Source organism: Eschrichtius robustus, chromosome 9 (assembly GCF_028021215.1).
Source record: "Eschrichtius robustus isolate mEscRob2 chromosome 9, mEscRob2.pri, whole genome shotgun sequence".
Taxonomy (NCBI): domain Eukaryota; kingdom Metazoa; phylum Chordata; class Mammalia; order Artiodactyla; family Eschrichtiidae; genus Eschrichtius; species Eschrichtius robustus.
Genome location: NC_090832.1, coordinates 33549261 through 33572696, shown reverse-complemented (window position 1 = coordinate 33572696; position 23436 = coordinate 33549261). Strand labels below are relative to the sequence as shown.

The 23436-nt window shown below is 35.3% G+C and overlaps 1 protein-coding gene across 2 annotated transcripts in view; it reads left to right on the top strand.

The window, feature by feature from the left end:
- LAMA2 (laminin subunit alpha 2) overlaps positions 1–23436 on the top strand; it is a 623525-nt gene that overhangs the window by 548242 nt on the left and 51847 nt on the right. For both annotated transcript variants that reach the window (XM_068551053.1, XM_068551052.1), the window contains exons 43-49: positions 764–946; positions 5605–5759; positions 12371–12514; positions 13522–13655; positions 15538–15697; positions 18674–18798; positions 23131–23293. In XM_068551053.1, the coding sequence (XP_068407154.1) occupies positions 764–946; positions 5605–5759; positions 12371–12514; positions 13522–13655; positions 15538–15697; positions 18674–18798; positions 23131–23293 (1064 nt within the window). The remainder of the gene's footprint in view (positions 1–763; positions 947–5604; positions 5760–12370; positions 12515–13521; positions 13656–15537; positions 15698–18673; positions 18799–23130; positions 23294–23436) is intronic.

Sequence of the window (23436 nt, the reverse complement as noted above, 5' to 3'; positions counted from 1 at the left end):
CCAGTTTATAGGGGACAAACTTAGGGACACTAAGGGCCATTGTTAAAAGAGGCATATATGATTTGAACCTCGCAGTTTAACTTCAGAGGCTGTGGTCTTAACCACTAATCTACAACATACTACTAGGCACATATATATGTTTTTTATACAAATTATGGTGAAGGAAACACATAAATCTATACAAAACAGGAAATATTAAAACCTTAATGATTTTTACTTTTTTAACATTAAAAATCCTAAGTAACTTTTCCGATTTTCATGTCACCTCTTCAGTAGTAAAGATGTACATAGAAAATTTCCAATGCTGAAAACAAATATAAATACACAAACACAAGGTCTAATATATCTGAAAAAGTCTCTTTATACTAAAATTGAAACACATTCATTCCCTCCCCCCCACCTCAGAAATGCAGATTAAATCTTAAACCTACTTTTGATGAAGCTGTTTGACTCATGTGGATAAACTTCTCTCTTTAATATGTTCAGCAGCAAATCACAATATACCCTTACACAATGAACATTTAGAACAATCACATTGCTATTTTAAGAGCTAATCAGGTATTCATAGCAAAGGTCCCTGAGAAAATCCAATTTAGCTAAAAATGTACTTCATTTGCTATGACTGAATGAGACAAAGTTCAGCCTTTCCCTCTGTGCCTGTGTCCCTGAGGTCAGCCAGCCACAGCCTCGCTTTGACAAGCATGGATTAAGCCACTAACTCCAGACCCTTTGTTTTGTTTCTCATACCGTCTTCTGCTGACAGACACAGCCGCTAAACTGCAAGCTGTTAAGGACAAAGCAAGACAAGCCAACGACACAGCTAAAGATGTACTGGCACAGATTAAAGATCTCCACCAGAATCTTGATGGCCTGAAGAAAAATTACAATCAACTGGCAGACAGTGTAGCCAAAACAAATGCCGTGATAAAAGATCCTTCAAAGAACAGTAAGATGTGCTTTTTCACTTTGATTATGTCATTTATTTCTTCACACTATAAAAGTATCCTAGACTCATAACTGTTAAAGCAGGAAGGGACCCTCGTAGCGGTGTAGTCTGCCCTCCTCCCTTCATAGGCTGGGCTCAGGAATTGAGTGCGTGCAGCTCCAGAAACAGAATCCAAGACTCCCAGCTCTGCACTAGAGCTTATCTTATTCAAATTTCGTCCAATTGAGAGGAAATTAGGAATTCTCAAATCTACATGATATTTGGTATAGGGATGCCAAATATTTTTAAATCCTTTAGTGTAATTGAAAATACAGTTATACTTGGGAAATTATATCCTCGGAGTTGGTGAAATTCCATAGACCCTAGAGGTCAAGGAGCAGTCTTATTAGCAGGCCTGTTGGAACAGGATATTAAATGGGATCAACTTGAAATGCATTCAGATTGGAAAATATTAATATTTTATTCCTTAGATTCTGGTTAGTTAACATTATCAGGAAATTAAAATTTTTATCTAGTTTATCAAGAAGAATATTTCTTCACATCTTTTGTATATTGCATTAAACTATATTGAGTTAACAAGGATTTACAAGAAAATGTGGGAGAACTAAATATAATAATTTAAGTTATTAATTTTACTCAATAAACATTATGATTGTTAATATTTTTTATTCTTGCAAGTGATAAAATGTTATTTTAGTATGTGATTTCACCAAAGGAGATGCTTGATTCTTTGTACTTGTCAGTCTCAAGAGATTAGCCCTCTTTATATAGCACCAATATATTTATTGGGAATTAAAACATTTGTAGAGTGTAATAACAAAAACACAGTTATTGACGTTATACGCTGTATAATCCAGATGCTGTTCGACAGGGGAGTGGAGCCTGATTTTTCAGCACCTTTGCCTCAGATCAAAGGCTAATGATGCTGTGAAATAATAGATACAACTAGCATGACTCCTTCCTGATCAAGGAAGAGTACAAACACAGCTGACATGCACTTCAGAGCTAGGGAGAAGGATTTCACTCCTCATCACTTCTTCAGGGAAGAAAAAGAAGAGATATATAGTTTTAAATTTATTTCTTATGTAAGCCCAGAGTTAGCTTACCCCTGTAGTTCAAAGATACCATCTGAATAAGTGGTTCAGAGTCATGCCAAATCACAATATTTCCCCCCAAGAAATGAATGAAAATAAGTTTTAAAGTAAATGTCACTCTCTCTTTTATTCTGTAAGTTAAGGTATCATTTCATTCATTTTCAGATTGATTCTCAGCTGAGAGTGACCTTTTTATAATATTTATCTCACTTTTATGATTCTATCATCTATCAAAAGAAATAGTATCTATAAACACTAATTAAACTGGGTCTGTTTCTATCTTATTAGAACATTATAATAAAGCTCCTTTTAATATGAACAATGGCTGCTAAATGCCATGTTTTTGTGGACTTTTACTTGACAACGCTACCATGACTTAAAATGGGGTGAATTTGTAATTAGCACCTGTTGTGAAAAGTTCTATTTTTTTGATAATCACTACTTTATAATACCTATTAAAAATATTTTCTCATGAATTTTCTATTTTTCTGTTTTACTTCCATATGAAATTACCTGAAGAAATCAGTATGTATATGTTTACTTGCATACCTTTTAGTAATTTTTATGCTTGGTTGCCTATTGCAAGAAGCCTCAGCTTTGCATGTTTCCATGTTTTAGTATTGCTTTAAACATTGGATAGCTATTCTTTTCAGTGTCACAGGGTTAATGCTGGATTAATAAAGGAATCTTCCCTTACAAAAAGTTAGTATGTGAATATATTTGACATAAATATTTTAATTGTGTGTTTGAAAAGTTAGTGAAATATCTGTTATCCATATAAAAGTAGAAAATTGAATTCTCCCACAGATTCAGCTAAATTATGATGCTTCTGATAACATATATGCAGCCACTGAAGTCCAAATGACTTCTTTCTAGCAGGATTTAAATCGATTAAAATCTACATTGCTGTTGTTGCTGTTCCCCCCTGAAGCTCACTCCCCCCCTTACAAGTAATTATTCTCAACGTCAAGAGCATTATATTTGGAGATGCATAAAACAAAATTAATAAAATCAGATCTTAACAAGTGAGCAATCACTGGGATATAAAAATATTCTGTCTTAAACAATTTCATAGTTTAAATTCCAAGTCAAAAATAAAACTGCAAAATAGAAAGTAGTAATAATAAAATCCAGCATATCAAAACCTGAGAAATATGATGAAGGCGGTCCTCAGTGGAAAATGAATGCAATGACATTACTAAAAAGCATTGAAATAAACAATTTAGGCAATCAACTCTATAAGTCAGACAAAATAAAATTAACTAAAAGAAAGAAGATAAAAAAGAGTTAATGAATTAGAAGACCGAAAATAATAGATGTGATAAGTTCAAGCGGTATATCTTTAGGAATATAAAGATAAAAAATTTTAGAGGCCTGACAGGCTTAATCAAGAAAAATAAAGCACAAATAGGCAAAGTTCTGAAGGAGATATAACAAGATAAGGGAAGAAATTTATCAGGTAAGAGACTTGGCAAAGCTCTAGGCTAATAAATTATAAAGCCTAAAAGAGATAGATAATTTTCTAGTAAAACGTTGTTATTAAAATCTATCTTCAGCAATGATTTTAAAATCCACACAAATAATTGTGGAAGAAAGTGAGAAGTTTTCAAAAACCACTGCACAAGAGAGCATCAGACTCAATATCACAGGTTATTTATTTTTAAAACCTCAAGAAGATAATTTCCATATGACTTCTACTGCTACAGAAGATAGAGGGGGAAAAAAAAGTAGGGGATTGGGGGACCTCCAGGTTCCATTTTGAAACATTTGATAAAAGCTTCTGGGAGCTTTAGAAGAAAAAGATCCATTACTTGTCTAAGTAGTCCCTGCATAGCCCTTTTTTCATTCTCATGAATCTAAATCTAAGTCACTTTTTCTCACTTCTAGAATAACTTTTAGAATATCAGAGTAATATTGGGGAATTAAAGGAAGGGAGAAAATGGATAAATGGTTTATTTAAGTGGAAAAACAGAGGGGTAACTGTCTTTATGTTGAATACCTATACAGTTATGTAACAAGAGCTTTGACCTCAATAACCTGCATTTCAGAAGAGTCAGTTCTTGATCTAGCAACTCTATTAGTTGAAGTTAATAATAGACCATGGGCCTTCCCTGGTGGCGCAGTAGTTAAGAATCCGCCTGCCAATGCAGGGGACACAGGTTCGAGCCCTGGTCCAGGAGGATCCCACATGCCGCAGAGCAACCAGGCCCCTGCACCACAACTACTGAGCCCGCGCACCTAGAGCCCGTGCTCCGCAACAAGAGAATCCACCGCAATGAGAAGCCCACACACTGCAATGAAGAGTAGCTCCCGCTCGCTGCAACTAGAGAAAGCCCGCGTGCAGCAACGAAGACCCAGTGCAGCCTAAAATAAATAAATTTATAAAAATAAAATAAAATAATAGACCAGGTTCTTTTTAAACATCACTAACAATATAACTCATATTTATGAGCATGAGTTCAAAATACTTACTTCAAAACCTAGTTTTAAAATAACTTACTTCCTTTCGAGCACATCTGATTCATTCCTAAGGATTAATTCCCAGATCGTTCATAGTTCATCAGGGCCAAAAGCCTTGGACCTTAAGCAGTTTCTCTTTTTCATCAGGGTCGCAATGACAGAAACAGAACAATACACGCTCGATCAGATAATTAATGACGTGGTTTGGATAAGACTGCCAGCATCCTAGGGACAGAATACTTGATTTTCCATGTGTCATTTGCCCTCCTATGAAAAGCACAAGCTGGAAGTCTAAGGATCAGTGATAACCTTCAATTATTTTAGGGTTAAACCCCTTTAAAAATTGTCAATATTCAACCTTCTTTAAATTTTAACTACAAAAGTGACAGTTTAATGTGGTTCAACCTAATGTGAAGAGCAGGAGAATCAACTATTCTTCAAAATGAAAATGAACTGCAGCATGAAAGATTTAATTAAAGTATAACATAGGCCTTCAGTCGAAGGATTGTTCAACATTGGATGTTTTTCAGAAGACAGTTTTATAGCTTTTCTCGTTAAGATGTACAAAGAAAGCCAGTGAGAAAAAGAAGGAAAACCAGTTTTGTGTGAGAATCCTGGTTTAAATACAGTTCTGGCTTGGACAGACTAGGTGACATTTTAAAGATGCTTCTCCAATTCCTTGATTCTATGACTAAAGTTCTATGCTATAAAGGTTAGCTTTGGGGCTGAAGCTAGAAATTAAGCATTGCATTAAGTTCATCATATTCTCAATCTTCAGTGCAAACTTTCACCTTAATCACAAAACCAAAGTGTTGGCCTTCTTGCTCTAACATCTCCTCCTCTGGTCTGCTTGAGTCCCAACTACAATACTTCCATTTGCCATCACAAACTGCTCCAACTGTCATGGCCTTGCTTTTGTCGTGTGGATGAGGTGAAATCATTATTGAATTCCATTATTTACTTAAGCATACTGCTATTTTCATTTCTGTGTATGTGTGTCTGTGTGTGCATGCATGTGCATGTGTGTCTGTGTCTCTGTGTGTGTGTGTGTGTGTGTGTGTATGCGTGTGAGTGCATGGTATGCACTAATCTTGTTCTATGCAGTTGCAGATGCAGATGCCACTGTAAAAAATCTAGAACAAGAAGCTGATCGACTGATAGATAAACTCAAACCCATCAAGGAACTTGAGGATAACCTGAAGAAAAACATCTCTGAGATAAAAGAACTGATAAACCAAGCCCGGAAGCAGGCCAATTCTGTAAGCTCTTTCTGCTTTCAGTTATCAGTAAATGATTGTAATTTTTGGTATTATTCCCAGAAGGAATACCTTCCTTCAGTGTATCCTGCTGAATGATCACTGGTTCTTTTCCTTTAATTTGAAGCTATTTGCAGGTGAGGTGGGGAATGGAAGATTAGATATTTTTCCCATAAATTTCAAAAGGCACTCCTTGAGAAGAATAATCACTACTTACTGTTTTAGAAATGAAAGTTCTGATATATTTTATTGTTGCTTGAATAGAGTTAATACAAACTGTAAGAATGAAAGCCTGAGCTTTGTGTACTAAAAAGGCATGGATGAGAGTGCCTTGCTCTTAATGAAAGCAAAACAGGCCAACCAGTGAGGCTGTAGAAGGAATGAACGGACAAGGTTATAAGGAGTAATAGCATAGAGGAACTATTATTTTCTATATATTCTTTTGTCTGAGTACAAGCAACCAAAAATTATTTTGCTTACAATTTCTACAATTTTTTGGAGCAAGAATAGGAAACACTTCACTTGTCTCGAAATTTTGCTCTTTATTAACCCAGTTAGAAGACTATAAGGATAGAGGCAAAACTTTCTAGAAGGTAGCATCTTAATGAACCAGGACAGAACTGTAAATGCCAATATGAAACTTCAGCCTTGTGAAGTCATCTTATGATCTTTTTAGAAAGAGAATGAAAAAAAATAACAGTTTTCATGTTATCAGGCTTAAACTGGAATCTTTTTAGATACCCAAGCCTTCCATCTCAAAAATTCCATTTTTTGATACAAATGAACTTATTTACAAAACAGAAACAGACTCACAAACATAGAAAACAAACTTAATGGTTACCAAAGGGAAAAAGGAGGGATAAATTAGGAGCTTGGGATTAACAGATATACATGATTTTATGTATTATAGATAAACAACAGGATCCTACTGTATAGCACAGGGAACTATATTCAATATCTTGTAATAACCTATTATGGAAAAGGATCTGAAAAAGAATATATATATATGTGTATATATGTGTACATATATACACACATATATAACTGAATCACTTTGCTGTACATCAGAAACTAATACAACATTGTAAATCAACTGTACTTCAATTTTAAAAATTCCATTTTTTAAATTTATTTAATTATTTATTTATTTTTATTGACATATAGTTGATTGGCAGTATTATATTAGTTTCAGGTGTACAACATTGTGATTCAATATTTTTATAGACTATACTCCATTTAAAGTTATTACAAATAATGGCTGTATTTCCCTGGGCTGTATAATATATCCTTGTAGCTTATTTATTTTATGCATAGTAGTTTATATCCCTTAATCCCATACCCCTATCTTGCCCCTTCCCCTTTCTTCTTCCCACTGGTAAACATTAGTTTGTTTTCTATATGTGAGCCTGTTTCTGTTTTGTTATATACATTCATTTGTTTTAGTTTTTAGATTCCACATATAAGTGATAGCATGGAGTATTTGTCTTTTTCTGTCTGATTTCACAAAGTATAATATTCTCTAGGTCCATCCACATTGTTGCAAATGGCAGAACTTCATTTGTTTTTATGGCTGAGTAATGATCCATTGAATATATATACCACATCTTCTTTACACGTAGGTTGCTTCCAAATCTTGGCTATTGTAAATAATGCTGCTCTGAACACTGGGGTGCATGTATCTTTTCAAATTAATGTTTTCATTTTCTTCGGAAATATACCCAGGAGTGGAATTGCTGTATCATATGGTAGTTCTAAAAAATCCTATTTTTAAACAACTGTGAAGCTAAAATGACCAGAAATAACCTTTCTTAATCCATAAACTTATTTTTTTAGTAAGTGGCCAAGAATATGATGCCCAAGTGACAGTATATTCTTCTCCCTCCTTTTACATACCTGATACCTTTAAACCAGGTCAAGACAATAAGTTCAGGGTGAACCTTGAAAAGGAATTCATGACTAATTGAAGAGAAACCTAGAAAATGACAGAAAGATTAGTGAAGATGAAGTACATAAACTCAGAGTAAAAGAAGCAGATAGGGTTGAGAAGACATACGTTGAACTACAATATGAAAACCTTGCAGGCAGTAAGAATGACAGGTGAGCACTGTATATGTGAAGCACAAGGTGAAAAGAAATCCGACGTTACTCCAAGGTTTGGATTTTTATTTAAGATTTAACCAATGCAGAAAAAGCATCTCCTATGCACAAGGTTACATGCTGTGAGGCGTGTTCTTCCACTCGAACAGTTTACAACACCGTAGAAGAAATAAGATATATACACAAATAACTCTAAGATAATGCAGGATATTGTGCTACATTCCATGAGCGCTGGGAAGTGCTATTAAGTTTCTGAAAGGAAAGATCACCCTCTAGTCGGGGCGGGAAGATTTCCTGAAGGGAAGGATTTGAGCCAGGCTCTGAAATGGGATAGTGCTGGACATGGGATGAGAAGGTGAAGAAGAACATTCTGAGGAGAGGGAATGACTTCAGCCAAGGCAGCGAGAAAAGGAGGTTTCAGGGTCATTTCATGACAGAACAGTCTAATTCGCCAAGACTATTGTTAGAGTGAACATTAAACTAGAAAATTCAACGGAGGCCAGGTTTTCTCAGGCCTTGAATGGTAAGTTAAACAGTTTCTTTTAGCCACAATTGTACCTGAGATAAACCTCATTGGTGAGGAGAAGCTGAAAGTTCTTGAACATGAAATGCAATATAATCAGAACGGTGCGTTTTGAATATGAATCCAGAAGTAGTTTGTGGGATAGATGAGAGAAACTAGAAAGAAGGAAGCAAATTTAGTAAGAGACCCAACTGTAGCAGTGGCATTGGCAAGAGAAAGAAAGAGATTGATGTATCCCTCCTGTATTTTGCCATGTTAAGTTTGAAGAAGCAGTAATAGTAACTGTTCTCCTGTGGATCCCACACTTAGCCACATTTTCTGACTTAGTTACCAAGCAGGGAAATCTGTACGTTTTCATTATTTCTTCATTTGTAAAGAAATCCAAAAATATGCCTATATATATATTCATCAGTTATAAATGCTTTTTCATCCCACCCCCACCCCCCTGGAAAGAAAGATAAAATTCTGGCATGTAAATATATAAAACCTGTCTCAAAATACAAAATGAAAGAAAGGTATAAAAGTCATGCTTGAAAAAACAATCATTGTCCGTGCCTTTTAAGGAAATTTGTAACTACCTTTGGAAATGGAAGTTACAACAAAGTGCTTTGTTCTTTGTAAGATGTTAGAAATTTGTAAGCAGCCAACGTTTTTTTCAAATGGGTTTTGTACTAATTGAAGATGACATTTGCCCAATTTTAGAAATATATTTGTAATCTGGCATGAGTGTCTAGATGTGGCCCTAACACATATTCAATATGACCAAGAAATTAAAGACATTTATTTTAAAGTAGATTTCTCTTGGTTTGTTGACTCTGAAATTGAGTGGCTGATACTCTTTTTAAGTTGAATGACCTAGTTAAGTGGATAAAAAAATGCAGTGAAAATTCAATAGATATAATAATGAGATCCTCAATAATGTTTGAGTTCATGATGACGAATTGGTAAATAATGTTGTATGAGAAATGCCTCAGAGAGACCTATTTCTTAGTGATTTTTGTTTAGAAGTCTTACTAAGGGTTCACATTAGAAATAACAATAATTAGTGGCGGGGGGGGGGGGTGGTGTGATGAATAGGGAGATTGGGATTGACATATACACATTAATATGTATATAATGGATAATAAGAACCTGCTGTATAAAAAAATAAATAAAATAAGCAAAAATCCACACATAAAAAAGAAATAACAATAATTGATAGCAACAAATATCTTAAGAGGATGTTTGTATTTCAGAAATCTCTCCCCTCTTATGAGAGGGATATATGTCAGAGATTTCTCCTAGAGAAATTTATCAATATTGTCCTTTGATTTACTTGTCTTAAGGTATATTAAAAAATATCTATAATTGGAAAACAAAACACAAGGTATTTAAACAGAGAGATTAGTAGCTATTGACTGGTTACCGATAGTTTGGGCTGCCTGAATATTTCAGATACTGAGGATATATTCAAAACTGTAAGCCAGAGAACAGAAAATCCAGAGGGTTTTTATAAAAACGTGTAAGAGTTGAGCAATAGGTTACTTTACAAGATTAATTCCTGGCGTATTGGGTATAACAATGCCATGTTGTTCAGAGATCCATATATTTTTGATATGTAAAGTAGGCCATAAGGCAGATTAATTTTAACTCCTAGAGATGTTAAACACCCTTAGTTCTAAAATGGCTACTTAGACTTTCAGTCCTGCAGTGGAGTCTCATCAGTTGAGTTAGGCTTCAGTACTGGTGCTCTGTGTACAACGCTTTGAGAACCCCGCTTTCAACACTCCAGCCATGTAATCCCCTACCGTTTTTATCAGGTGTACCCAAGCAAGGACAGAAACTCACCCTGATCAGTCATGCATTCCACCCATATTCAGTCATTTCTTCTCTGAACAGTAACCGAGGAGTATTACTACACTGTGTTCTCTATAACACATATGAGTTATTTGTAATAACAAGAGAAATAACCAAAATAACATATTATGGCTAGTTTAATCACAGATAAAAAAATGAGTTATACCTTTCCTGGTTCTGTTTCTCTGCAAGTCATTTTTTTTCCTGTTAAAAATAAATAAACAAATTTTATTAAGGCAGTTTGATCTTTTTTCAAATCTCTAACAAATTGTGCAGTGTGACATTTTAACCATTATCAGTTCTATTTTGAGATTATTCCTTCTAATAAAATTCATTAAGACTAGGGGGAAAAAATCCTTGATAAAAATCTGTTGTCAAGGCTTCTGGACTTGATCTGTGTTCTTTTTGGATGACTGCAAGTCATTTTGATTCATCTACTCTTAGCATTTCATGTAGAAGGGAAATCCTTTCTTATCTTTGTGGAACAAAGAGCTACCTTCTTAACTGAAAACCACGCAAGCAGGAAGACTAACTCTCCAGGACAGAGAGCAAACACTCTGGTGACCAGTACTGTGCTCCTCAGTTGGCAGTCTGGGTCCCACCCTTAGAGGGAAGGAAGGGGCAGGGAGAGCAGTCTAAGCAGAGGTCTTCCTAGATTATTCCAGCCCCAGCCCCACACAGAACTCCATGAGGGTGAGCCCCTGTTTCTTTCCAGCAAGAAAGAAATGCTTGGAAATGCAATTTGGATAGCAGATTAGGTGAGGAAACAGTACAAGTATATGACTTACAGAGGATCCGCAGGAGATTCAACAGATCTCCTATATCCCTGGGAGTTCTCAAACATAGATGAATTTACTTATTTGTCAGAACCAAAAATCGCTCCTTAGCTTTCACTTTTGAATCCAACCAATTTTGAATCCAGCACCTCCTCTGTGTAGTCTGTACCACCCTTGGAGAGGAGTATTGGTGCTGCCTAACACCTACTCTCTCATTAGACTCGTCAAGACACCTCCTTGTCTCACCATAAGATGGAGATGGGTTTGGTGTCCTAGGCTATCTTGTTTGGAGTTTGCACAGCCCTTTTATGGAGGTAACAGTAATGGCCCTTGGCTTTCTCCGAAGTGTGCAAAGTGCTATAAGTGATGAGAAAATGGCAATTCACCCCTAGTGAGGGCCAAGAGGCCTCCTGAAGCCTGAAGCCAGGAATTTGAATCAGTGACAGAGAGAAGTTTTGTATGTGTCTCCGCCTCCTACTTTGAGCACTGTCACTAACAAAGTAACAGAATCTCTCTGAGTCCAAACAACAACGTTGCTTTCCTGAAAGTGCCTTTTTGATAGTACACATGAACCAAAGAAAATTAAATGGAATAATCAACTAGTGTTATTTGTGATTGAAGAAAGGCTCCCTAAATGTAAGTAAAAATTGGTACAAACAGTGTCAGCTCTAGTCACATAGGAATTTCTATCTTAGCAATTTATAGTAATTTTTAAAGTACTAGTCAAAAGAAAAAGGAGCTGTTAAATACATTAGTAATGATAGCCACTGGAAATTGTTTCTGTTCCTTTTCCTGGCAACTTAATAAAAAGGTATAATTTATTCTGAAATGTATGTTCTGAGTAGAATGATTACTATTCTTCTTATTGTTAGAACATCTGGAACAAAATCTAGTTGGCCTCTTTCAACTGTAAGAACATGGCAGGGTAGGTAATCTCCTCTCAAAAACTAAAAGAAAAATGGTTTCCTACTTTAAATGATACCAAAATCACTGAAATTTGAATTGTAAAATTTCATTAAACAACCTGAATGAAGATCTATACCATTAGCTTCATATAAAATCACCTCTTGAGAATGTTCCCCTATTCATAAAGGAGTAAGTTTTGAAGGCAAGAATTTGTTAGTTGCATGCTTCAAAAAGTAGTGACATGCTAACAAGCCATGGGGCTGTGAACAGCTCATTGTCAAAATACTGGTGGGAAGGTGCTCTTCTGTGCCCTCATTAATGAGTATAATGGGGTCTGCATATGGGCATTTAATGATACCATTTGCTGATGGAAAAATAACTTCAAAGAAGAGATGATGATGGCTTTGTGATTGGGAGCTACTTCAAACTTTCTGAGAGATTTAGTCTTGGTTCTTTGTACCTCGTTTTTCTTGAAGATCAAAGTGTCTGTGTCTTCGGGAGGTGACTGCATTCGAACATACAAGCCAGACATCAAGAAAGGAAGCTACAATAATATCATTGTCAACGTAAAGACGGCTGTCGCCGACAACCTCCTTTTTTATCTTGGAAGTGCCAAATTTGTAAGTCTAACATTCAGCCTTTCTTTGGCCTACTGTGTATGTGTATAGTCAGAGGTTAATCCTGGTAGTGTGCGAAATGTATAGAGTCTAATAACATGGTCCCAAAATTGAATAAGGTAGCCTTTCAGATTCGAAAACCTCAGAATCTTACCTCACCGAGTTCTGAAGTGTCAAATTAAGTTAGAAGGCAAATGAAATGAAAACTTTTTACAGTGTTTAGGCATATCTGCTTTCATTTGTGAGTATACCAGCATTTATTTTTGAATTATATTTTCAGATCCAGCTATTTAAGAAGAAAGATTAATAGGAATGAGGCTTTTTAAAAATTTTTCTCTAACTAAGAAATTACAATGAACTTTCATGTGAAATGAAACTGAAAATTGTGTACTGTTTCTTACCAATGAAAACTCTTCTGATTCATGTTGAATTCATGACTCAAACTGAAATAACAGAAATTGTATCTGAAAGAGCTCACCTCAAACTTTTAATTCCTTTCATTTGACCCATTTGACTTTATACGCATGGAGACCTTCCAAAATGAATAAGACTTTTCAACAGACCACTTATCACATAAATCAATACTTGGAAATCAGGTGAGAAATTTTGGATCACCTTGGGTGAAAAAGCATACCTGGCCCCTCAAAAACGTCAGTGCCCATGGTGAAAACAAAGAATGCTGAACCCAAATATTTGCTTTTATCTCTACCACAAGTATCAGTGCAAGAAAAGACATTTGTCTCAATGTTAGACCTAATTAGAATTGGTTGAATTAACACATTTGCCTCAGCACTATGAACATGTGTGTGGACATTGTATTGTAAAGATACAATAATAAAGTATTATTTAATCATAGAAATAATAGATCATATTATTCGGGAATCTTTATTGTGAGGCTTCTAATTATTTCATATATCTGTAAACGGCACCTGTTGAAAAGACTCGGCTGGCTTCCTCTTTCAGGGTGCCTTATATCTGATATCTATTGTTTTTGTGTCTCTCTGCACTAGATTGACTTTCTGGCTATAGAAATGCGTAAAGGCAAAGTAAGCTTCCTCTGGGATGTTGGATCCGGAGTTGGACGTGTCGAGTATCCAGATTTGACTATTGATGACTCATATTGGTACCGTATTGAGGCATCAAGGTAACTAACTCAATAGAGATTAAGATCATTGACAGAATTTTGAAGTAGTTTCCTAGTTTATAAGAAAATTTTTTTTTTCTGTTTCAAGAAGGTAGCTACGTAGGTATGCACACATGTATACGAATGTTATATATTATATACATGTATAAGTGTGTGTGAATGGTACCTTTGTAGAACATGTTAGGAATTGACAAACCTTCAAGGTATTGAACAGAATGACCAGTCCTTTTTGGCCTCCTCATCTGGTTGTCCTGTTGAAACTTTGAGGTTAAGTTGTTTTCTGTTGCCCTTATTCAGTACGATCCAGAGCATAAGAGGTGCCATTGGTATCTGTCTTTGGTGCAAAGCGCCTCTTCTGGTCTACACAGGAGTCTTGGCTACAGGTGGGTGCAGTATCTAAATGCTGACATGAATATAAAATATGGCAGGTCCACACTACTTGTGGGAGGGAATAGGAAATTAATTCTATCCTTGATGCTTTAATTTAATTAACTTCTAACAGTGTACAGATTACTTGTAGAATCCATTCTTGTCTTCAATACTTCCTCTTCATTTTCTCCTCTTCTTTTTCTAATTCCCAACTACCTACTACACACAAAGCAGCTAACAGTCAAGAGGTTTTGTTAAAGGCCAAGGGAAGGTAATCAGAGATGGGTAAAGAAGACTCGAAGATCTGGTGATTGTTGAATCTAGGTGATAGATACATAGAGTTTCATTCTATGTGTGTATATGTTTAATTTGTTCACAATTAAAAGTTTAAAAGAAACTTAATGAAAAGAAATATCTTCAATTCCTTTTTAAGATCTTAAATAAAAGTGTGTGTGTGTGTGTGTGTGTGTGTGTGTGTGTGTGTGTGTGTGTGTGAGGGAGAGAGAGGAGAGAGCAACAGATAAAATGCTTACATGTGTGATGGTGGGGGAGGGATTAAGTACTTTATTGGGCTTAAGAATACTTTTATTTGCAAAGTACAGTTCTTCTATTAGAAGAGATGTATTCTGTTAAAGAAGAACCTTATTTGATAAATTCATTCTATTGTTTCTACATATTTCAGTTAATACTGCACCCTCAAAGATAAAAAGATTACCAAAATGAGACAGTAGGGAGAGAAATATGACAAAGTTTTGTTATGACTGCTTGTCTCAGGAAAAAGATCAGATTTTCATGTTTAACAACTCATGGGAACCAATCACTTAAAAAAAGAAAATGAAATACAATAATAGTAGCTTCCAAAAGTCTATTAATTGAATCCAAATGTGAAGTTCTTCTGTACAATTTGTATACACAACTCTGTAGCCTGGATGTTATAGTGTACACATTAAGATGGTGTGCCAAACAATAAATACTGCATGATTCCAGGAAGACTACTTCAGCAAATTTGGATCCAAGGTATAATCAGGGATTTTAGGAGAAATTATGCAGCTTATAATGCAGAAGGGTGGCTTATTTGGGGTTCACTTGCTGAATTAAATTAGACAAAATGCTGAATGAAGTAATATAAACTTGTTTAAATAGTCCATGTAGGTAAATAGCACATTGTTTTGTAAAGCAAGAGGAAAAAGACTTTCCATTTAACCAATAGCAATTCCATCAGCTAATTGTTGCTGTGTCATTTCCTATCACTGGACACATTCAGAATCAGGGTAGATTGCTTAGTGGTCCTGGTTGAATCTGATGGTAAACGTATAGCAGAGAGCAGATTCTGGGTTTTGATTTGCAGTTTAATGAATCTGGAATGTTTGAAGCTAAACACCCAGCTGTCTCTTAAATATTCCAAAACAAATCTCTACATTTTATATCTTTTAAATCTGAAGTGACCAGAAATGTGATACATACTTCATTTTCTGTATTTTCTTTCATTTCATTTCAACACGTACCCTGGAAGAACTGGGAGAAATGGAACAATTTCCGTGAGAGCTCTGGATGGACCCAAAGCCAGCATTATGCCCAGTACATACCATTCAGCGTCACCTCCAGGGTACACTATTCTAGATGTGGACGCAAACGCAATGCTGTTTGTTGGTGGCTTGACTGGGCAATTGAAGGTAATGTGTTCTTCCCCATCCTGTTTATTTAATCTCTGCAGACAGTTCCTGGCATGATGACTTTGGGCAAAGACATGATAAAGCGCTGCAAAAACGTGACCACTTTTTACTTAATTTGTTTTTATGAAAACATGAATATATTTTAAGAATTTTCTTCCTTGAATATCCAATCTGGAAGCACAGTCTTTTTAAACCTATGTGTATTTACTTAAACAGTTGTTGTTTTGCCCTAATCTGTGGCATCAATTTTTTGATATTTTAGTTGCCTCAAGAGCAAAGTGTTTTTTAAAGATACCTCATTTTCTGAATCAATTTATGATTTATTGATATAAAGTGCTATAAAGTTCAAACTCACATCTAATTAAAAGATTTATGAATACCTTGGGAAATATCACAGGAGCCATAAGCCTTCAGATCATGATCTGATTTTTAAAGTTTTCAAGTTGCTCTTCTCATTCTTATCGAGTAACGCACTTAATATTCATAATTGCTTTGTGACAGGTCCTTGTGCATTTCAGATTGCAAAGTGCCTGCATTTTAAAGAAGCTCGTGTTGATTAAATGGAGTTAGGTGTTGGAAAACGACCTGTGGGTGAGATGTAAGAGCACAACCAAATACAATGCGTAATCCTGGGCTTGGCAGAATCATCCTGGGATGAGATTAGTCAGAAAATGTGAAAAGCCAGGGTGACCCCAAATTTATGAGAACTCAACCTTCATATAGAGTGAGGTTGTTTTATTTGCTCTGTGTATGAGATGTGACTCTAAAGTATTGGAATGGATTCCACAGCTACACACTAAAATCGTCCTCATTTCTTAGAGCTGCATATAAATATATATGGTACATAGTAATATATAGTCGTATTGCCAACATTCTCTCCTCCTCAGAAAGATAAATATAGGGATAGCACCGAGTAATACAAAAAAACATGAATTTTGAAATTAAATCCAGGTTGAATTCCCTGCTCTTTCACTTACTAAAATATGACCTTAGGCAAGTCACTTAACCTCTTGGGCTTCAGTTTCCTTAACTAGAGAGGGAGATAAAAATATCTACTTTGCTTGCATATTGTAGGATACAATAATAAACTTTCATAACATTTATATAACCCTTACTACTTGCTAAGTAATGTTCTAAGTAATTTACATGAATTAACAATTTTCATAACAACCCCAAAATGTAGATAATATCCTCCTCATTTTATAGTTAAGGAATCTAAGTAAGAGAGAAGTTAAATGATTCACCCAAGATCACATAGCCATCAGTGGTGGAACTGGGACTTGAACACTCGTTACCAGGCACAAGAATCTCTACTCTTAATCACCACCCTTTACTACCTCAATGAATAGTGAGATTACATGCCTAAGATATGGTAGTCACACCTTAAATTGCACCTTAAATAGTTCTTCTTATTATTCAGATGTCACTAGACATAAAGAAACTTATTTATGCCAGTCTGAGGGGGGAAAAAAAAACACAAGCAAATGAAATCTGTAGAAAATCTTCATCATTTTGACCAAGAGTTTCAAGGCTTCTGCCACACCAGAATATGAACCAAAAAACTGAAAACAAGTAATTAAATCAACATGCTAATGAAAATTCAAAGGAGCAGGAAAATATCCCAAGTATAGTTTTTATGATACAAGAAGGAAAAGCAAAAAGCAAGTACAATTCACAAGTAGGATAATCAACCTCTGGAAAATTAAGAGAAGCTTCCACAGATGACAGAGAATTCCAAGGACTGCTTCTGACTTGTATATGTCAGTGTCTGACAACATTCCTTCTCCATGGCAGTGCCCCACTTGATCCTAAGGGTAGGAAGATGTATGTGTTGATGAGTTTAACCTAAAATTATAACTATAAATGTTTAACTACTCAGTGACTATCTTCTATTTTTTCTAAAATCCAAGCATATCAATTCACTTTTTCCTTCCATGTTATTCAGATAAATGTGGATTCGCTTTGGCAAAGTGCTTCTAAAGTTGTAGAATTGTAATATATTGACGCTAAAAGGAACAGTTGTTTAAATTATAGCAAGGTTCTCTAGAGCGGAGCGGATCATTCCCCTCCTTCTTGACTGCCAAATACCTAGAATTGACATGTACACACTGCTATATTTAAAATAGATAACCAACAAGGACCTACTGTATAACACAGGGAACGCTGCTCAATATTCTGTAATAACCTAAATGGGAAAAAATTTGCAAAGGAATAAATGTATATGTATAACTGAATCACTTTGCTGTACACCTGAAACTAACACAACATTGTTAATCAACTATGCTCCAATATAAAATAAAAATTTATAAAAGACCTTTCCTTTTGAGAATGACACCAGAGTTGTCATTCAACAAATATTTATTGTGCCCCTATTAGATGTCGGGCTCTGTGCTGTGTATGCCCGCAAACAACAACAACAGGGTCCCTTCTCTTACAAATTTACTCTGTCCCTTCATTCTCCTGCCCTAGAAACCTACTTGGGTGTAAAAGGAAATGAAAAATTGGGGACAGCAGTATCATAGGGTAATCAGTATGCAAGCTTTTTTCCCCTTTGTGTAGTCAGTATGTACCCTTTCTCGTAAATCTCCTTAGTGGATAGGAGCACTTACTTTTATTAAACACCTTCTCTGTGCCAGGCACTGAATGTGGTACCATAAATAAATTCTCTTAGTTAATTCTCCTAATAATCTCATGTTACGGACCAATAAAAAATATAGAATCTCAGAATAAGCAGTTTACCTAAGGTCGGAAGCTTGGAGTGTTCATTTACTAATGGTGATAAACTGGTAAAGCACAGAATAACCAGGATCCATGAGGATATTATATGGTTAAAAGATGGATACGTACACAACCAAGACTTTCACAAAGAGTGGATAAAAACTACTCCAGATTCTGCTGTTCACATAATAACTCTCATGGGTACTCTTAAGTTTTTTGTGAAATTCTAAATTCTAACAAATATGTTTCTCTCTTCAGAAGGCTGATGCTGTACGTGTGATTACATTCACTGGCTGTATGGGAGAAGCATACTTTGACAGCAAACCTATAGGGTTGTGGAATTTCCGAGAAATAGAAGGTGACTGCAAAGGATGTACCGTCAGGTTAGTTGAGAGGAGGACTCTTCCAAGGTCTATCTGGCCTGTGTATCACAAAAGCTTTAATTTTATTGCGCAGTGTTCTATTATCATGTAGATGATATACAACAAGTTTGAAGCGATTGTGTTCAGAGGTGGATTTACCAGGAAGATAAGAAACTTTAAGTCCCCTCCCTCACTTGTGCAGGCACTTTCCAAGGATTTGGGAAGTATCCTAGTACTTTGACATGGTCATATGTTTTTGTAAAATTTGCAAAGGTAAGATATTCTAGCCTCAATCAGTTAAGACTACTATCTCCTTCCACTCCAGCTTACCTTCATGTTCAGGAGGTGTTGCGTGTCTGTGGCTATTCTGTAGTCATCATTTATTTTTACTTAAGGAAAGGTCTCCCTAAACTGATTAAGCTTCAGGCCTCTCAAGAGCCTGGATTCACTCTGCTTGTGTTTACAACAAAATATAGAACGATACTGCAGGTTTTATCTCCTACAGGATTTTTCAAATGACACATAGCATCATGTAAGAGTTTCAAGTGGAAACCCATGGGACTTGAAGATTCTGCTTAAGAAGCAGAGGTCAAGATAAGCCAGGAGAAAGTTTCATAATAAACATCATTCATTATAAGATAGAGGTTAGAATGTTGGAATTCAAAAATATTTAAAAAACATATAAAGCATATATAAATATTCTTATATAAACCTGAATAGAGGATGTAAAACAATTAAGAAGAAATAGAGGATTTCTCTGCATAAAAAACTTAAAGCCCACTGATCATCTGAGCCTACAGCAATTTTAACTATACTTAGTTAAAGCTATAAAATTTAAATACCTGGAAGCTTAATTTATATACATAGTAACTCTAACATCATTAGGTGCTAAGGAGTTTGTATTTTTTACTTCCAGTATAAAGGGAACATGTACATTGTTAGGACCTAAATTCTCCATTAACGTAGCAGAGTATACTTCACATTTTCTTCTCAACATCTCTAGAGTTTTATAGAAGAAAGTAGCCCAAAAATATTCCCCCCCCAAAAGTTTTAACTTTCATCTTTCTACTTTTTTTTTGTCATCATGGACTTTTCAGCATGGCATTGAGGACAGTTTGAAAGCCTGATCCATTCATACTTTAAAGTGGTTTTGTTAATAATCTTCCATAAAATCTAATATAGAATGTTGTCTGTAAAATTCTTTCCATACAAGGACAATGAGGTCTACATTAATATTCTGCTACTCACAAATCAACACCAACTTTTCCGTAAACATTTCTTTGGTAAATTTCTAAGCAGGCTTTTCCAAAGCTTATTATCAAACAAACGTCTAAAGCATTTAAACGTCCTTTCAGCAGTGCATATTATGTGTTAAGACTGTAGCATCACTAATTATCAATTCTGCAAAGATCTTAGGCCTTCATTATATAAAGTATTATATGAATTAATGTAATTATAATAGGCTAAAGTTCTACATTTACTGAAATAATTCCTTATTTTAAAAATTCCTAATATACCTTTTTGAATTATACTAATATTTTGATCAAGAATGTTACTGTTTTTGTGAGTGCTCTGATTACAAAGTCACATAAGTTTTGAGTGGCTTGCCCTAGCCCTATTTTTCCATAAGCCTTGGTAATTTTAGGAAAAGTATTTGAGAACTCCTGGTGTTTGTTTTCTTTTCAGGAGAACATATAACACATTTTAACATAAAATTAATGGTTGCACTTTTAGAGCAGAAATGATAAAATGGGGGAGATGAAATAGACAAGGCTACAAGACATAGACTAAGAACATTTTGTAGAAGATCTTGGAATGTCAGTTTTAGAAATTTGCATTTATTCAGTAGTCAGTAGAAAGGATATAATTTTTGTAATGTTTTAGAAAGGATTATCTGTCAGGGCTATAAAAAAAAGTGTATCTTATTTTTCTTAAACTTCTGAAAAATCACATGAAGATTAAAATAGGGAAAAAAAACTGCTACTCGTAAAATGTATTTAGCTGAACACTGAAACAATGATGAAATATTAATATACTAAACTTCCATATTCATCTAGTTCTGTGGTTAACAAGTTTTACATGGAAGAGCATGGCTGTCCCAAATAGCAGAATTAATCTTTACTAACTTGACCAGAAATCCAGGTTCAAAAGAGAAACAAAAGGCAAGTTAAGAAGCTTAGCATTTATTAATTAGAAAAGAATAGTCACTCTTCCTGGTAAATGTATTGAAAATGAATAGGAAAACTCTAATATAATGTTAGATGTTGAAATATTGAGTCTATACCTGGAAAGATTCATTTTTCCCCCACCTCAAAGTCAACAATTTGAAGCCAGATTTACCGGTTTTGGCTAATGAATTAAATGAAGTAGGCTGATTTACATCTGTATGTTTTGCTATTCCTGTACAAAACCTCTTGCTCGCAGATTTGCCTGTTGCTCGAATAGAAGAAGCTCTTATAGGGTTGGAGTAGGAATAGGCCTTCGAAATCGTTCATTGATCTAACCCTTTCGTCTCAGAGTGGAGACACTGAAACCTGAGGTGTTAAAGTGACTTCTGAGATTCCACGTCAGACTCCAGGGTACCTGCCATCTACTCTGCTATTTTTTCCATTCTGTGTTGAGGAAATTAATAGATTAAGGGCATAAGAACACCAGGATACAAATATCCCAGGGTTTCCGTACAAGGAAAATAAAATGTGATATATATTTTTTTTATTCCAGTGCCTATCCTGACATAATATATGAAGTATTGTGCTTTTTCTCTTCAAGTTGTGAGTAACAGTGCACTGGGCCAAAGCACTTGGGAAAGTGTCAGTGGTGACTTCTGCACCCTGTTGTCACTAGTAGCATGGCAGTATATAATGCAAAATCCTAGGATTTGAGAACCTCATGGACCTTCCCCTTAGCAGATGCTACATTACATTTTCTTATCTCAAATGTGGTGCTCTAGATTTTAATGGATTTGTTATAATGATGAAGGAAGGCCAAAATTATTCAGCTGATTTATTCACATAAATTATATTGTTAATAGGCTGATTTAGTCCCTCAAACTTTCAGTGAACACTTTTCATGAATATTGAAAAAGCATCTTTTAAGTGTACATTAGAAAAAAATGTATATATGGCATCATCTGATCTTATACCTATTTAGATATACCTTAAATTTACAAAAACCTGACTGTGAAATGCATAGTTAAGACTCTTCCCTTCTTTTTGTCTTCAGTTTTATTTCTCCTTTTCCAGAAACAGAGAGAAAGCCAACTTGTCTAAAATGTGTAACGGTTCCTCCTCCTCAAGGCCATTAATGTTTATACCCTATTATTTTTCTCGTTAGCCAAGATTGCATACAAATACTATTCTAACCTCTTGTTATTTTATGAGATTACTATAATATTTCTCATATCTCCTCTCTTTTCTCAAGTGAATACAACACTCCAATTTCACAGATTCAAATATAGGCTAATACGCAGATATTTAAAGTTTAAAAAATCTCCACAATCAAAACTTACTCTGTTAACATCAACTAGATAAGATAGATAGATAACTTTTCATTTGGAAAAAATCTTTTTAAATGTTATATTTATAAGACTTATCTTAGATATTCATTAATTATTCAACCAATATTGATTGAACATATATTCTCTGTGAGGCAATTTGCTTTACTATTATCCCTTTCATTCCACAAATATCTACCAGATTCTGCTATTAGCCAAGTACCACACTAGATGCTGAGTTTGTGCCTGGCATGGAGGCTGGCCCATAATCTCTACTTGGTTTCATAGAGCTTACATACTGGTGAAGAAGACAGATGAACAAAACACACATAGTTAGAGGAACCCTTCATTATCTGAATCTAATCTGTCCCAGAAAAACCTACTGCATAGCAAGAGTTCAGAGAATAGAAGCCTATATCCTGGTACGGCTTTTTTTTTCTTACAACTTTAAGTTAGTACCTTTCAACCACCTTCACTCTTCAGCCAACCCCTACTCCCTATTATGTTATGTATTTGGGAAATGTAATAATGCATTCTCAGCCCATTCCAAAATCCCACTAGTTCACACCACTAAAATACACTTAAACACTAATATAACTAGCCACCAAGCACTTCAGCAAAAGCATTTAAAACATCAATGACCTAGTTATTGAACATCTAATGAAGTCAGGTGAGAGATGGTGGTTACTTGGTCTGATGGTGGCAGTGGAGCTGGAGAGAAGGGGAAGGATGGAAGATATATCTGGGATGGTTCCTGCCCTACAACAGCCTACAGTCCAGTCTCAGAAGACAGTGTGATGTATTGAATACTGATGGACCAAGTAGACATCGTCTGATTCATGTGAAATGTCTCTCTTCAGTCCACAGGTAGAAGATAGTGAGGGGACTATTCAGTTTGATGGAGAAGGCTATGCATTAGTCAGCCGCCCCATTCGTTGGTACCCCAACATCTCTACTGTCATGTTCAAGTTCAGGACATTTTCTTCAAATGCTCTCCTGATGTACCTTGCCACACGAGACCTGGTAAAGATTTGCACAGCTGATCTTTCATGACTGAAAATATGTTTGCTTCTTTTTTGTAAGGTTCCAATGCAGTTATCAGTTTTGTTGAATTATCAGTTATTGTTCAAAGGAGTCTGGGATGGCTGTGTAATAGCCAAGAGTGG